This window comes from Tupaia chinensis, unplaced genomic scaffold (assembly GCF_000334495.1).
Source record: "Tupaia chinensis unplaced genomic scaffold, TupChi_1.0 Scaffold000013_1, whole genome shotgun sequence".
Taxonomy (NCBI): Eukaryota; Metazoa; Chordata; class Mammalia; order Scandentia; family Tupaiidae; genus Tupaia; species Tupaia belangeri.
Window position 1 is genome coordinate 3,072,428 of NW_006159443.1, and position 13,396 is coordinate 3,085,823.

At 37.8% G+C, this 13,396-nt stretch overlaps 1 protein-coding gene across 7 annotated transcripts in view; it reads right to left on the minus strand.

The window, feature by feature from the left end:
* LMO7 (LIM domain 7) overlaps positions 1–13,396 on the minus strand; it is a 271,459-nt gene that overhangs the window by 20,296 nt on the left and 237,767 nt on the right. For 5 of the 7 annotated variants that reach the window (XM_006139963.2, XM_006139967.2, XM_006139962.2 and 2 more), the window contains 5 exons: positions 6,999–7,113; positions 5,627–5,788; positions 4,734–4,921; positions 3,399–3,459; positions 1,238–1,294 (listed from right to left, as the gene is read on the minus strand). In XM_006139963.2, coding sequence (XP_006140025.1) covers positions 1,238–1,294; positions 3,399–3,459; positions 4,734–4,921; positions 5,627–5,788; positions 6,999–7,113 — 583 coding nt within the window. The remainder of the gene's footprint in view (positions 1–1,237; positions 1,295–3,398; positions 3,460–4,733; positions 4,922–5,626; positions 5,789–6,998; positions 7,114–13,396) is intronic. The other 2 variants (XM_006139965.2, XM_006139964.2) reach the window with 1 other exon arrangement.

The window sequence follows — 13,396 nt, forward strand, 5'->3', positions numbered from 1 at the left end:
ATTATTCTTTTAAAAGTAAAATTTCAGGAAATACACTCTTATGCAGTACTTTCAAATTTTTCTGAAGCCTCAGCTGTCAAATAAATGACTCATTTATATCACTTTTTTTTTTTTTAAGAAAATAGCTTTAAGGCTTAGAAAAAAACTCTTCCCTAAAATAGCTGCTGAAGAAAAGTGAGAGGGAATTAGAATAGAGAAAGAAGTTGTTTTATTTTTAGAGAATTCGGGCTAGGCATATCATATTGTTTCAATTAAATAGGTATTTAAAAGAGTTTAATAAAAAACACTAAGGATACTGACACAAATAAACATGCATAACTGGTAAGCTATTTCTGAACAAAATAGGACTTCCACTCACTAAAAGAAGAATGCTAGGTGATTCACGCAGAGTACACAAAACCAGGAAGTACTGTGTTATAAGGCAAGTTTGAAAATTTTTTCAATAATCTTAAAAGTAAAAACACAATAACATTTTAGACAGCAACAGCACAATCTCCTCTATTGCATCTCAAATGTCAGATATTTATTACTTTTAAGATCTTCATAGCAAAACACAGAGCTGGAACAGCATTCAGGAGACAGAGCATTAGACAAACGTGAAAGGGGAGGTAACACCACATGCACCGCACAGCGTGAGGCAGCTCGGCCCAACTACACCAACACGAAGGATCTCAAAAACGCACCTCTTCTCAGGTCCAACCAAATTTATTTATTTACTTTGAATTTACTTCAACGTCAAGAGAGTAGTCATATCGACACTCCAAAGTCACCATCCCAAAAGCAATCAGTAACTCTGTTCTTTATGAAGAGAATTTTCTATAACTAAGAACAGGCCAAAGCCATTAAAGGTTGGCCAACGGTATGTTGGTGTAATTTAATATTATGCATTTTGTAGGAAGCAGTAAGGCTTAAATGAAATTCCTCATTTCTTACTGTTACCCAGTGGAAAGAAGGGTGTATTTAACAGCATCTCAGTTTTTATACAAAGTTAAAAAAATAAATGAATAAGCCTTTAGAAGTATACAAAGGACACGCAAAGCCCCATTACCACAGAGGTAGACCCATGAACTGTAAGAAAAGCCTGATGACCCTAGGGAAAGAATGGAAATGGGTTATGTTGCTTGTCATAACGACAGCCAAACTGAAGAGGTTCAGTAACCAACACCACAGACCATGAGGAAGAGTGGAAGGAGAACAATTCCATGAAAGTACATGAATTGTCAGCTTTGGAGTTTACCTTGTTCAAAAAATTGTGATCGCCTTTTTAAGTTTTTCAAAGAAATGGGTTCAGATGCTAGTTGAAAAATAAAAAATTAAAAAATCAGTGAAGTCATGTCATTAGTTTTCATTTCTCACCACTGGTAAATTAAGTGATTCTTGGTATACCTTTCCAATCTGCAGCAATATTATTTTTAAAATGACAAAGCTGATAGCCATGGAAAATATGGATTATTTCGAGGCACATAGAAACACATATTTTAGTAGTCTATAAATTACATGTAAATTAGTAAAAGGAACAAATCTTTTTATTAACAAAGTTTAGCAGATAGCATCCTAGCTTCACAGCTCTGAAAGCCAATGGGCAATCTTCCATGCTAGATCGCCCAGTTTTACAGATACAGAAATGAACACTTTTTGCTTAATCAATCCAAACTCTTGTGTAGTGCAAGTAGAACTGTCTGTAATGACACATTCTCTCGGCACTGATAAATAAATATTGAAAAGTAATCAGACAAATAAAATCAATGATACCCAAGAAAGATATAAAAATACTAAAATTAAAATATTCTTCTAACTAGAATGTTTTACCCTAGTTTTCAAATTTGTAGTATTAACTACAGCTTAAGCAAATAAAGTTCAGTGAAAAAGAAAACATATTCTGACATCTCTCACAGATAGTCACAGGACTATGGCATCAAATGCAATTATTATTTGAGATAGGTTGGTGCTTACTTATCTAAATAAAACCTTTTGATGAGAGAGCCTGTACACAGTCCCCCATAGTTAGTAACCCAGGTATCTTAGTTGTTTCTGCTAAACATTGCAGAAAAAGACCCAGTTGTCTTAGATTTAATAGCATCATAAAAAAAAAAAAAAAGCAACCCTTGTCTTACCCTCTTTAATAAGGACAGGTGGCAGAAAACTGGAAACCAACCAAACCCACATGGGAAAGATCCTGGGTTCACATCCCAGTACCTCTGTCTGCATGCCAGCCGTGCACACACGTGCCCTGGACCCTGGCCAGCTAAGACCCTAGGGGTGCCTGACTGTCTCTCTGCATCTCCCTTGCTCCTCTCTCCGAAGATATAAATAAATAAACTTAAAAAAAAATAACAACACTACTTTAATACAGGAGGCAACTTAAAACAATTACAGGGAACAGCACATGGCATAATGGTTACATTGCTGGACTCCCACATAGTTGACCACAGTTCAGGTCTCGGACCTAGGGGCTTAAAACTCATGATGGGTGCGTGAGAAGGGACTGTGGCATGGCCATCCCCCTTCCCCCCCTGGGGGGAGTGATCTCTTGCTTTCTATCTCTTTGTCTCTCTAGTGAGCACACACACCCTAAAAATCTCTCTCTAAAAAAAAATATTATAGTGTAGTCACTTCCATTACAACTGAAATACAAAGATAAACAGTGAGGGAAAGGGAATTCATAAACTTAGATTGGCTCTGGTAAAATCTATTATAAATTAGAAAATGTAAATTCAAAGTCATCAAAGCACTGTGAAAATCCAACCCCATCCATTTTCAAAGATCTAGTTTCACAGTAAAATAAGTTTCATTTTCTCCAGGTCTCTTTCACTGACTCTGTGGACCAGATCATTCTTATTTATTCTGTATATCCAAGAAATGGCGTGGTCTTTATATTACTTGGGCGAGCAGAAGGGAGTGATAAATCTAAATTTTTCCTAGGTACCATGCCTTCTCTTTCATTACAAATGGGTATGTCCACTAACAATTGTTATTGCCACTGGCATTTCCCTATTAAGCCTAGCTGCCTCCAAGCCTGTCCCTTTCACAACAGTAAAGGGGAAAGGGAAACTTCATTCACCGTTTCATGTTTAACTAAGACTCCCTTTGCCAGCATGCGATAGCAAGAAAGCTGATGGCCTCAGGAAAACCAGACTTTCTTATTTGGCTAGGCACACAGGCACTGGGCACTCCAGAGCATGCTGCCAAAGCTTTGTTTGCAGTTCCTGAACTAGTCAGCGCTGGAACTGAACACCGGTCCACCTGGTTGCAACTGGATCTGAGTGCTAACCCTTTAGTGTCAACTTGCAGCGGATCAGCTTTTCTTTCACTCACAGATATTAATTTTTCTAACAACAGAACTGGACTGTTAGGACTTTTCCTATATAAGAAACGTAAGTTAATGTGGATACATTTACCTTTTGATTCAAAAGTGTTGCTTTCATCATGAATTCCATTGATTTCTTTGGATTCAGTATTCTGGAAAGGTTTAAAAATTCTAGTTAGTATTCACTTAGACTTTGGATTTAAATAATGAATTTCTCATTAATGAAAATATCTTCTAAGAAGATGAGTTTTTCAGGTTGCTGAAGCATTCCATACAGTCTTTTACATGCAATAGGAACTTTAATTCATCTCAACATTGGTGGAAGGGTTTAACAATCAGCTGCAGGCATGGATAGCTTTAAGTTTAATCAGTCATTGATTATCCAAGAAATGCAATGAGCCAAACAACCATTAGCCTATTTGGCTTATATTTATGAGTAAATAAAATAGTCATACGGTATTCTCTAACATTTAAATCTTTCTTGCATAATGTAGCAAAATCTCCTTATTAAATAAAAGAAGGTACCTTAGCATCATCATCATAATAATGATTATCTAGGAAGCCAATATAAATGTACCATATATGATTGGAAGTTTAAGTTATATAATGAATTTAAACAGACAAGTCCTATCAGAAGTAGAAACTATGATTTTCAAAATCTAAATGAAAAAATTTTGCTTTGACACAGAAAAATTTCTACATTCTATTTTTCAACTAATAACCACAGACATAATTCTACCTATAAAATTCACCTGCACAACAACTAAAAGTATGTGATGAAATTTTTATGTTACACACAATTATTACATCTATTTCACCGGAGGAGGGAAGCGAACACAGAGAAATTACAGTGTATAATTTTACATAATTGCTAATTCACATTACAAATATCTGAGAGATGGGTATGAGGATGGAAGATTGGTGAAAAACATCCGCAAACATTTGAGATGTCCTGATTCTGTCACCGTATAACTCACTATTACTCTTGATGAGTAATGCCTTGTGGCTTTCAAATATTTATTTTACTCTCTTTATTATAAATTATTAAATTATTTATTTTTTGGAGAGGTTTTTGCTATAGGACACGTGCGTTCGCCAGAAAAACAGAGAAAGACAGAGAGATAAAAATCGATAAATCATCCCCTAGGGGGGATGACCACGCCACAATCCCTTCTCCTCTCGGGATCTTGGGCACGCACGCACACATGCCCGGAGTGAGTTTAAGCCACTGGGTCCAGGACTCGAACCACCGTCGACTACATGGGAGTCCAGCAACATAGCCAGTATGCTAGCTGCTGGTCCAGAATTATTTATGCTTTTTAAAAGTAGTATTAAAATTGGCCAAACAAAGTAAATTCTTTTCTCCACAGCAATTTTTACAGGTGTTTTGCTCTACACGAGTACTCCCATTTCTAAAAATACTTACAGGACTCTGGAGGCTTTCGGAGAAATCAGTAGTAACTGATAGAGTTGAAGACTTGTCTGAGCTATAAATCCCAGAGGTTGCATCGATCCACTTTGTTTCAGGTGCACCTATAATTTTGGTAGCCATACTGGTGAGATTGAGGGTTTTATGCTGTATAAATGGCAGGGAAGGTTGGTCTTTGCCCCAGTCTGATTGGCACATGGAGATCAAGAAGGGAGGACAGGTAAATGTTGAAGTGGAAAGAACAAAGTTACTGAATGCACATATACAAAATGCACATACACAAGACAAACAAATTAGGTAGTGTGAAAGAAATGAGTTCAGAGCTTTTACCAACAGACCAACTTCCCACAATAGAAGGGTTAAGCCATGTTAGTAATGAAAAGAAAGGCAAATTTGCTGAATCCTTTCATGAACCAGACTACATGTAATACTTTAATGTCCTAAGTGGGTAGGTCTGGCCAGGTTGACTACCCTTCCCCACCTAACCTCAATAATTAAGAAACACAGTGATGGAGTACCTATTGATAGTTCTTTGAGGATATCAGAATGGTGATGCTGCTGTAGAGAAAGTTAGATCATAGTGTAATTCTTTATATTCAGCATTATCAATGGCTCTTAAAAGCAGATATATTTACCTTTGGTTGATATTTTGATAACTCTGTTTATTTATAAGGTAGAATTCAGTAAATTTGCTAGTGAAGTGTTCAGACAGAAGGTTCTAGGAGGTATTGTCCAAGATTCGTCACAACATAATGATAAAACACATTTAAGCCAAAAGTAAGTAGATAAATATTTTTTAAAAAGAAGTTATTGAAGCCAATTGTTATAACCACTTGCTAAAGGCCTGCTCCCAATTCAAAAAGCCACATCTGGTGGTAAAACTGACTTACCAGACTTCCCATAGCGCCTGATATCCATTACAAGGTTTCCAGTGCGCTGGGCATTAGCCATGGCTTCCTCCCACTCTTTTGTGTCCTTGTATGAAAACTTGGTGTTGTTAATGGCAATAATTTCATCATCTACTTGTAGCTGAGAAAATTCTGCTGGACTACCTAAATAATGCAAAGTAAATGAAAAATCAAATAAAAAAGTTTTACTTCATTCTTTAAGAAAAATGGCTTTTAAACACAACTGTTGCTCCTATTTTTCAGGTGAAGAGAGTCACTCAATTTTTTTAAGATATCAAATATTTTAGTATCTATAACATCCAAAGGTCCAAAGGCTATAGTTTGCATCTGCATTTCCATTTAAGAGAGAAATGCTAAGCCCATCAGTGTGATATAATTTGTTTATTAACTTCTATAGGACAAAAAGAAAACTATCTTTCAATTAAAAATGTAAAATACATTGCGCTGTAACTGAGCTTCCAAATCAGATGTAGTCTGTAATGGAACAGACGCAAACATGGCTCCTTAGAACTGCATAAACGTACTGCTATAGCTAAGATATCACTATTTAATTAGAAGAGTCTTAAAATATAAAATAAATTACCAGTGTTCATAATCAATTTTATACACTTAAAATATGTATATGAGACCTTCTTCTCAAATATGATAGCTTTTATATATTATTGTGGGTTTGGTGTTACCCTAGTGGGGAAGAAGAAATCCGTTGCATAAGTCTCAAAGCACTCTGAAGACTTCATAGGCAATAGAAAATTCGGATGCTCAAAAATACAACATTGAGGAGCCAAAAGGTAGTGTGGTATTTAAGGCACTGGACTCCCACATGGCTGACTGCAGTTCAAGTCCCGGAACTGGTGACTTACTTTCTTTCTCTCTCTGTCTCTTGTGTGCACATGTGTCTTATCGCATATTTAATAATAATAACAATAATAAATAAAATTAAATAAATACCCCAAAAATATTTTTAAAATACAATGTCTTATTACACAGCACCTCTGTCTACCACAAAATATAGCTGATCATGGAAAGTTCTTTTTGACTCTTTAATTAATTACTGTTTGTTAGCTTTCCAAATATTAAGCCTAAAATTTTGAAAAGGTCCATACAGTCACGAAATTAGCACTCTTCAAAACTGATATTATATAATTAGGCAAGGAGAATAAACAATATGTGATTTGTAATTTCAACAAATAGCCTCAGGAAAGAGAATGTATCTCCTTGATTTACTGCTGCATTTTTTCACACATTTTCTCCACCAATATCAAATAAACTATGTTGATTTCACACCCTACTCCCACAAACACACAGCAGAGGATAACAAAGAAGAAATTTCAGGAGAGCTAAATGTATGATTTACCTGCTTCAACTGATGCTATAAAGATCCCAGAAGAACTCCATCTTACTGTAAACCCAAAGTCGACACTGTTCCCAGGAGTCTGGTTTATGCTTATTCTCATATCGCTGAACTGATCCTGAAAACAAAACATGAAACGCTGTATCAAGTGTCCCTGGCACCCACAGGAGGAAAGTCTATCTATGAGAGGAGGGAGGCTACATGCAAGATACACTCGAATTATGTGATGACAAACCAGAAACTTCATTCCTTCTTCCTGGAGGTTTGTAAAACTATCACTTCTTTATATCATCAAGTCTATTTTTCTGCTAAAATACAGAAAATCCTATCATCTAAAGGTCTTTTTCACATTAATACTACAAATCAGTTGCCCACTGAAATAGCTTAGTTAGGCTTTTGACCACCATACAATCCAGTCTAATTTACAAACTATTTTATTCATCACTCTGAAATGAAACAGTGATTTAAATTATTTATGTTAAAAATGTTGTCATACTTTTCAAAAAATTACCTCCAGCACTCAGCATGTTTAGCTAAATCATTTCAAGTTGTTCAAAAACACATAATTTGACTCTTAATATCATGCATAGCACTGGTTCCATCCCCCTGTGGCATCTGGAAGTTGGCAAGGCATTTTGCTTGCTCAACTTCTATGTAAGGATCCAGTGGTAAAGGGGGGGCTGCTAGCAAAACGCACTAGTATGTCATCTGTGAGGACCTACCCACCAAGATCTAGGAACATCCCTGTTGAGACCTCCTTGAAGTAACATCCACCCCTAAACGCCCAAGAACGACAGCCTCTTGGACAAAAAGTAGAATTATATTTTAACCTCTACATACACAACAATGAATTTTAAATCTCACAAGGCTTTCTTTCATTTTTTTTTTTTAATTTACCAGAGGGTGTGTGCACTCACTAGAGAGAGAGAGAAAGAGAGAGATACAGGGAGAGAGGGAAAGACCAATGAGGTGTGGTCATGCTGAAATCTCTCCTGTCAGGATTTGGACATGCATGCACACACACCCAGCATGATTTTCAAGCTGCCAAGGCCAGGATTCAAATCATTTGGTTGGTCATATGGAATTCAGTTCCCTTCATCAGTAGGTTGCAGGGCCAGCCCCTTTTCTTGCTGTTTGTTTTATAAGGTTATTTATCGATTTCTTCCATGTGATAAAGAGGCAGAGAGAGAGGAACACAGAGCATGACTAGCTCTCCCAGAGAAACCCTCACACCGTGATCCACCCCCAGTGTCAGCTAGCCCAGATCGTGGACACGTGCATATATACCCAGTGTGCTTAGGGAGGTTCCAGGACATAAACCCAGGACCTTCCTCATATGGGTTCTGTTGCATTACCACTGCACCACCACTTGGCTCCTCACAGGATTTTCTTTTTTTTTTTGAGAGAGAGAGATTTTTGCACATGTGCTCGCCAGAGAGACAGAGAGAAACAGAAAGCAAGAAACCACCCCCTTAGGGGATGGCCATGCTACAATCCCTTCTCCTCTCACGATTTTGGGCATGTACACACATGCACTTGATCTGAGTTTTAAGCCACCAGGCCTGGAACTCGAACCACTGTTGACTACATAGGAGTCCAGCAACTTAATCATTACACCATCTGATGGACCATAGGACTTTCTAAAACCATATTCCAAGCCAAAAGTCTTAAGTTTTATAGTATATTGTGTCTATAAAAATCTTAATTATTTTTCATAATTTACATATTTTGTTTTGAGTAAGCAATAGATAGGAATTTTAATATACTGAATTTATCAGACTAGTGTGTATTAATTCTTTGTTTCACAATCATGAAGAACTTAGACTTGCCTGTTTAAAACAGAAGGAAGGAAGGGAGGGAGAGGAAGAAAGGGAGAGAGAGAGAGAGAGAGAGAGAGCAGGAGAGATTGATTTCCTTGAGCTTCTTTACTCTCCAGAAGAAAATATACCAAATTTCTATTTTAATACTGACAGTTAAACCCAAACCTAGGGTCAACTGGGCAATTTGGAAAGCTTTCTGCCTAAGTTTTTCCACCCATGAAACAACTTTAATGTCCAGGTGACAATATTCTGAGAAAAACTGTGATATACATAAGAATTAAAAGAAAGGCAAGGAAAGCATGGAATAAAGATCTAGAACTTACTATGCTGCAGAGAAACATAGAAGTTAAGTGTTTTAACACTACTTATTCATTTGCCCAACATACGTTTATTATGCATGCATTTTGATTATTAGACAGTACTGAACACTTTGGGAAATACTAAAGATAAATTGGGTAATATCCTTGCTCTCTAAAAATAATTATGACTTAAGAAAGAGGGACCAGCAGTAAGCATAATGGCAATGACTCTGGACTCCCAGGTAGTCAACCGCGGTTCAAGTCCTGGACCCAGCAGCTTAAACTCACACCGGGCACATGTGCGTGCATGCCCAAGATCCCGAGAGGAGAATGGAGGAGAAGGGATTGCGGCGTGGCCATCCCCCCAGGGGGTGATTTCTCGCTTTCTGTCTCTCTGTCTCTCTCTGTCTGGCGAGCACACATGCCTTATAGCAAAAACCTCTCCAAAAAAAAGAAAAACAGAAAAGTGTAGCTAATAGTACAGGAACTTTTCCAGCAAAAGGCCCTTTGTAAAGGACTAGAAATATGAAATCAGATATAGTCATTGTTATTATTATTAATTATTATTCATTATCAGCCTGATATAAACTAATCTGAAGAATATAACAAAACTCTGCTAAGAATTAAAAAAAAATACTGGCTAGTTCTACTCCTTAAACAAAAACCACCATATACTTAAATCAGAGATGACTCAATGAAAATAAATGGTCATCTTCACCACTCTTACCAAGGCGGGGGGGAATCACTAAAAATCAAGTAAGTGCAGAATATTGCTATATAAGGGCAGACAGGTAAATGATGGGTTAGATGCTTGAAACACTAATTGAAGTTTTTTGGCTTGAAGAATAAAAGGCAAGATGAAGTTTTAATAAATAGTCTGAAACTACATAAAGAAAACTCTGGAAGAGAGTAAGTGACATTATCCTTTCCTACCAAATACTGGATAAAAGAGAATGAGTTTAAGCCATAGAAGGAAGAGTCTCACAATTCTATTAGACCAGGGAAACTGTCCCAAAAGGGCTGTTCTTACCTTGAATATAATCTGTCTCTGAACATACTAAATAAAAAGATGGGGGCCAGAGGATGGAGCAATGGTTACATCCCTGGACTCTCACATGGTCAGCCATGGTTCAAGACCAGGACCTAGCAGCTTCAAACTCACACTGGGCATGTGTTCAGGCATGCTCAAAATCCTTAGAGGAGACTAGAGGAGAAGAGAGTGAGGTGTGGCCATTCCCCCTAGGGGGGGAGGTGATCTCTCACTTTCTGTCTCTCTGTATCTCTCTGTCTCTCCAGTGAGAGCACACACTACACAGAAAAAAATCTCTCTAAAAAAATAAATAAAAAGATGCATGGCCACCTCTGTGAAATGGTTAGGACAGCCTCACTTTGGCTATAACTGACAGCCCGGCTGGCACTGTGTCCTAGTGGTTAAGTGAACTGGATCCCCCATGGCCAACCAAATGGTTTCAATCCTGACCCTGGCACCTTGAAAATCATGCTGGTCATGTGTGCATGCATGTCCCAAATCCTGACAGAATGGAGGAGAAGGAATTATAGTGTAACCACACCCCACTGGGGGGAGGGTACTTTCTCCCTCGCCCTCTCTTATGTCTGTCTCTCTCTCTCTACTGAGTGCACATACCCTCTGGCAAATAAAAATCAAATAAAAGAAAGCCCTATAAGATTTAAAATTCATTGTACCTAGGCAAAGGAAAGGAAAGAGCCACATGGGGGTGGTCTAAGGCACGTTACTAAGCATGGTAGAGCCTTCTCTCTCATGATAATGTTTATTTTTACATTTTGTTTGCAAACCCTACTTTCAAATTAAAATCTCACACAGACTACTTCTTCCCTCAAACCACAATATAGAAACCATTAAAGTGAGTGGCTGTGGTTTCAGGGTATGGGTCCCAGAGCCCTACTTGCACGTCCCTGAGGAATCCCTGTGGAACCATGGCTTCTTGTATCAGATTATCCCTAAGACTCCACACAGATGAACCTATCTCTAAGCATGTTCAGGAATACACTGTTCGATGACAACTTCACATAGGATTTCTAGTTCCTTATTTTTCTCCGCAAAACATATGCCAACTGAGTATTCTACAAAAGAGACAAGCTTCTGAAGATGGTAATAGGAGAATCACCTTTCTGAATTATGTGGAATTCCCTTTTAGAACAGGAATATAAGTTATTGGGAGAAAACTAGATTCTTGATGACTTATAAGGAACTATCAAATAATTTCCAATTGTCGAAAACCATAAAATACAGGGTTATTCAAAATGTCATGATACATTTTTGCATAGAAAAACATTTTTTTAAAGTCATAACTTTTCTGACAACCTAATAGTACTCTATCAATATCATAACATTTAAAATTACAATATTGGCCTTCCAACTAGGTACAATTTAAACAGAAGTATATACTGAAAGCTGAAATGACCTGCCAATGGTTCAACTGATGAAGCAGAAATACAAGACTAAATTTTTAAATAAAAACATGAAGATAATCTGGAGTCACAATGGTAAAATTTGCTTTTACTAGATCTGATAAATTAAGATTCTCATGTTACCACAGATGGGAATTAATAAAAAAAAAAAGGTAAATTTTAAAAATCAGGGTCAAGCTTATGGATTAGCAAGTCAGAAAGCTGCTCTTCTCAAATTTTTTGATTTGACTAATGTGTTGACTTAAAACACTTTTTGATAAAATTAACACTAAAAGTAGATTTGGACTGTAAAGTCAGGAGTAATGAAGTATGTACAGTATCTCTGAATCTGTGTACACATGGTTCTTCCAGAGTCTTTGCAGGATCAGAGCATGAAATAGGTAGTTCTCATATCATGACTCTGCTCCAACACTGCAGCCTGGCTCCTTCGCCAAAGATGCAACTAAATCTTTCTCCATCCTCAATTCCACTCGTCCCAAAAAGACAGGTGGCATTTCTATCCCTACCACTTTACTTAGCCCACTGCAAGCCTATCTTTTCTCACCTTCAATCCTCTTCCTCTCTGACATGCGAAGTACTCTTGCTTTCAGAAAAGCCTTCCAAGTAACTCATTATTCCCACTTTCGCTTGCCTCTTCCCTACATCTCCTCTCTCCTCCCAGTTTCACTGGTGTATCCTCTTCTTTCTCTCTATTCCCAGTCTCCTGTTGTTCCCTTTCTGTCTCCAGTATTCTCCACTACAGGCTTTTCCGACAAACAGTCCGTAAGTCCATCTTAAATTACCCCATCCTTTTCACTCTCCTTCAAGTTACTATCTTAGTTACAATATCCTCTAAACTCCTGTGGTCATCTCCTAATTGGTTCTCCCGCCTCCAGTCTTCTTTCTGTCCATCTTCCACACAGCTGTCAGAACTTGTTTCAGAGCATGCTAGTTATTATATCACACCCTGCTTTACATTGTTGGTAGCTCCGTATTGCCCACTTGGTATCTTTCAAACTCTACATTTTAGAAAGAGGTCCAATTCTGGTAAGTCAAACAAACAAATATATAATACCTTTCCTTAAAATGACTTCAAGAATGATTTCATCTTTATGGACTAGAAGCTATTCAGACCCTGTTAACTCTAAAATTCTAAAGTTGTGCCCTTAACATTTCACCACCCTGGGGCAAGGTCCATAATTTTCAAATACCGAGCACCTCATTGGTAAAAAATAAGAATACCACCTACTTAGCGAGATTATTGAGAGGATTAAATGAAACATTTACAAGGTGTCAGCGCACATAATTGGCGCCTAGTAACTACCTTCATTTTCTCATGGAAACCACGTTAAACATGATATATGTGCTGGTTAAGCAGTTTCCACACTGACTAAAGAAAAGTCTATTTCAAACTCTTGTATACTTGGCTGTAAAGCTGAGAGAACTCGGTCAACATTAAACAAAAATTTGCAGATCTAGGCACTGTTCTAACAATAAGACAGGCATGCTTTCTACTCTCACAGAAAGTAGGGTCTAGTAAACTGTGTGGTATCAAAAGGAAAGCCCTGAGTACTATAAAAGGGGCCCTTGGTTTTGAACTTGGGATCAGGGAAAAAGCTTTCTGCCTGGCCAGCCAGTGGTGTGGTGCTTGAGGCATCTGGATCCCACATGGATAACCACATGGCAGTTCCAGTCCTGGAATCAGTGGCTTGAGAAACACACTTGGCATGTGTACATGCTTGCCCAAAAGGGGGAGAAATGGAGGAGGGATTGAGTGACTATAGAACGCTCCCTCCCACGGTGGGGGGGAACACAGTCTTATTACACCACCACCCCCACCACCACCACCACC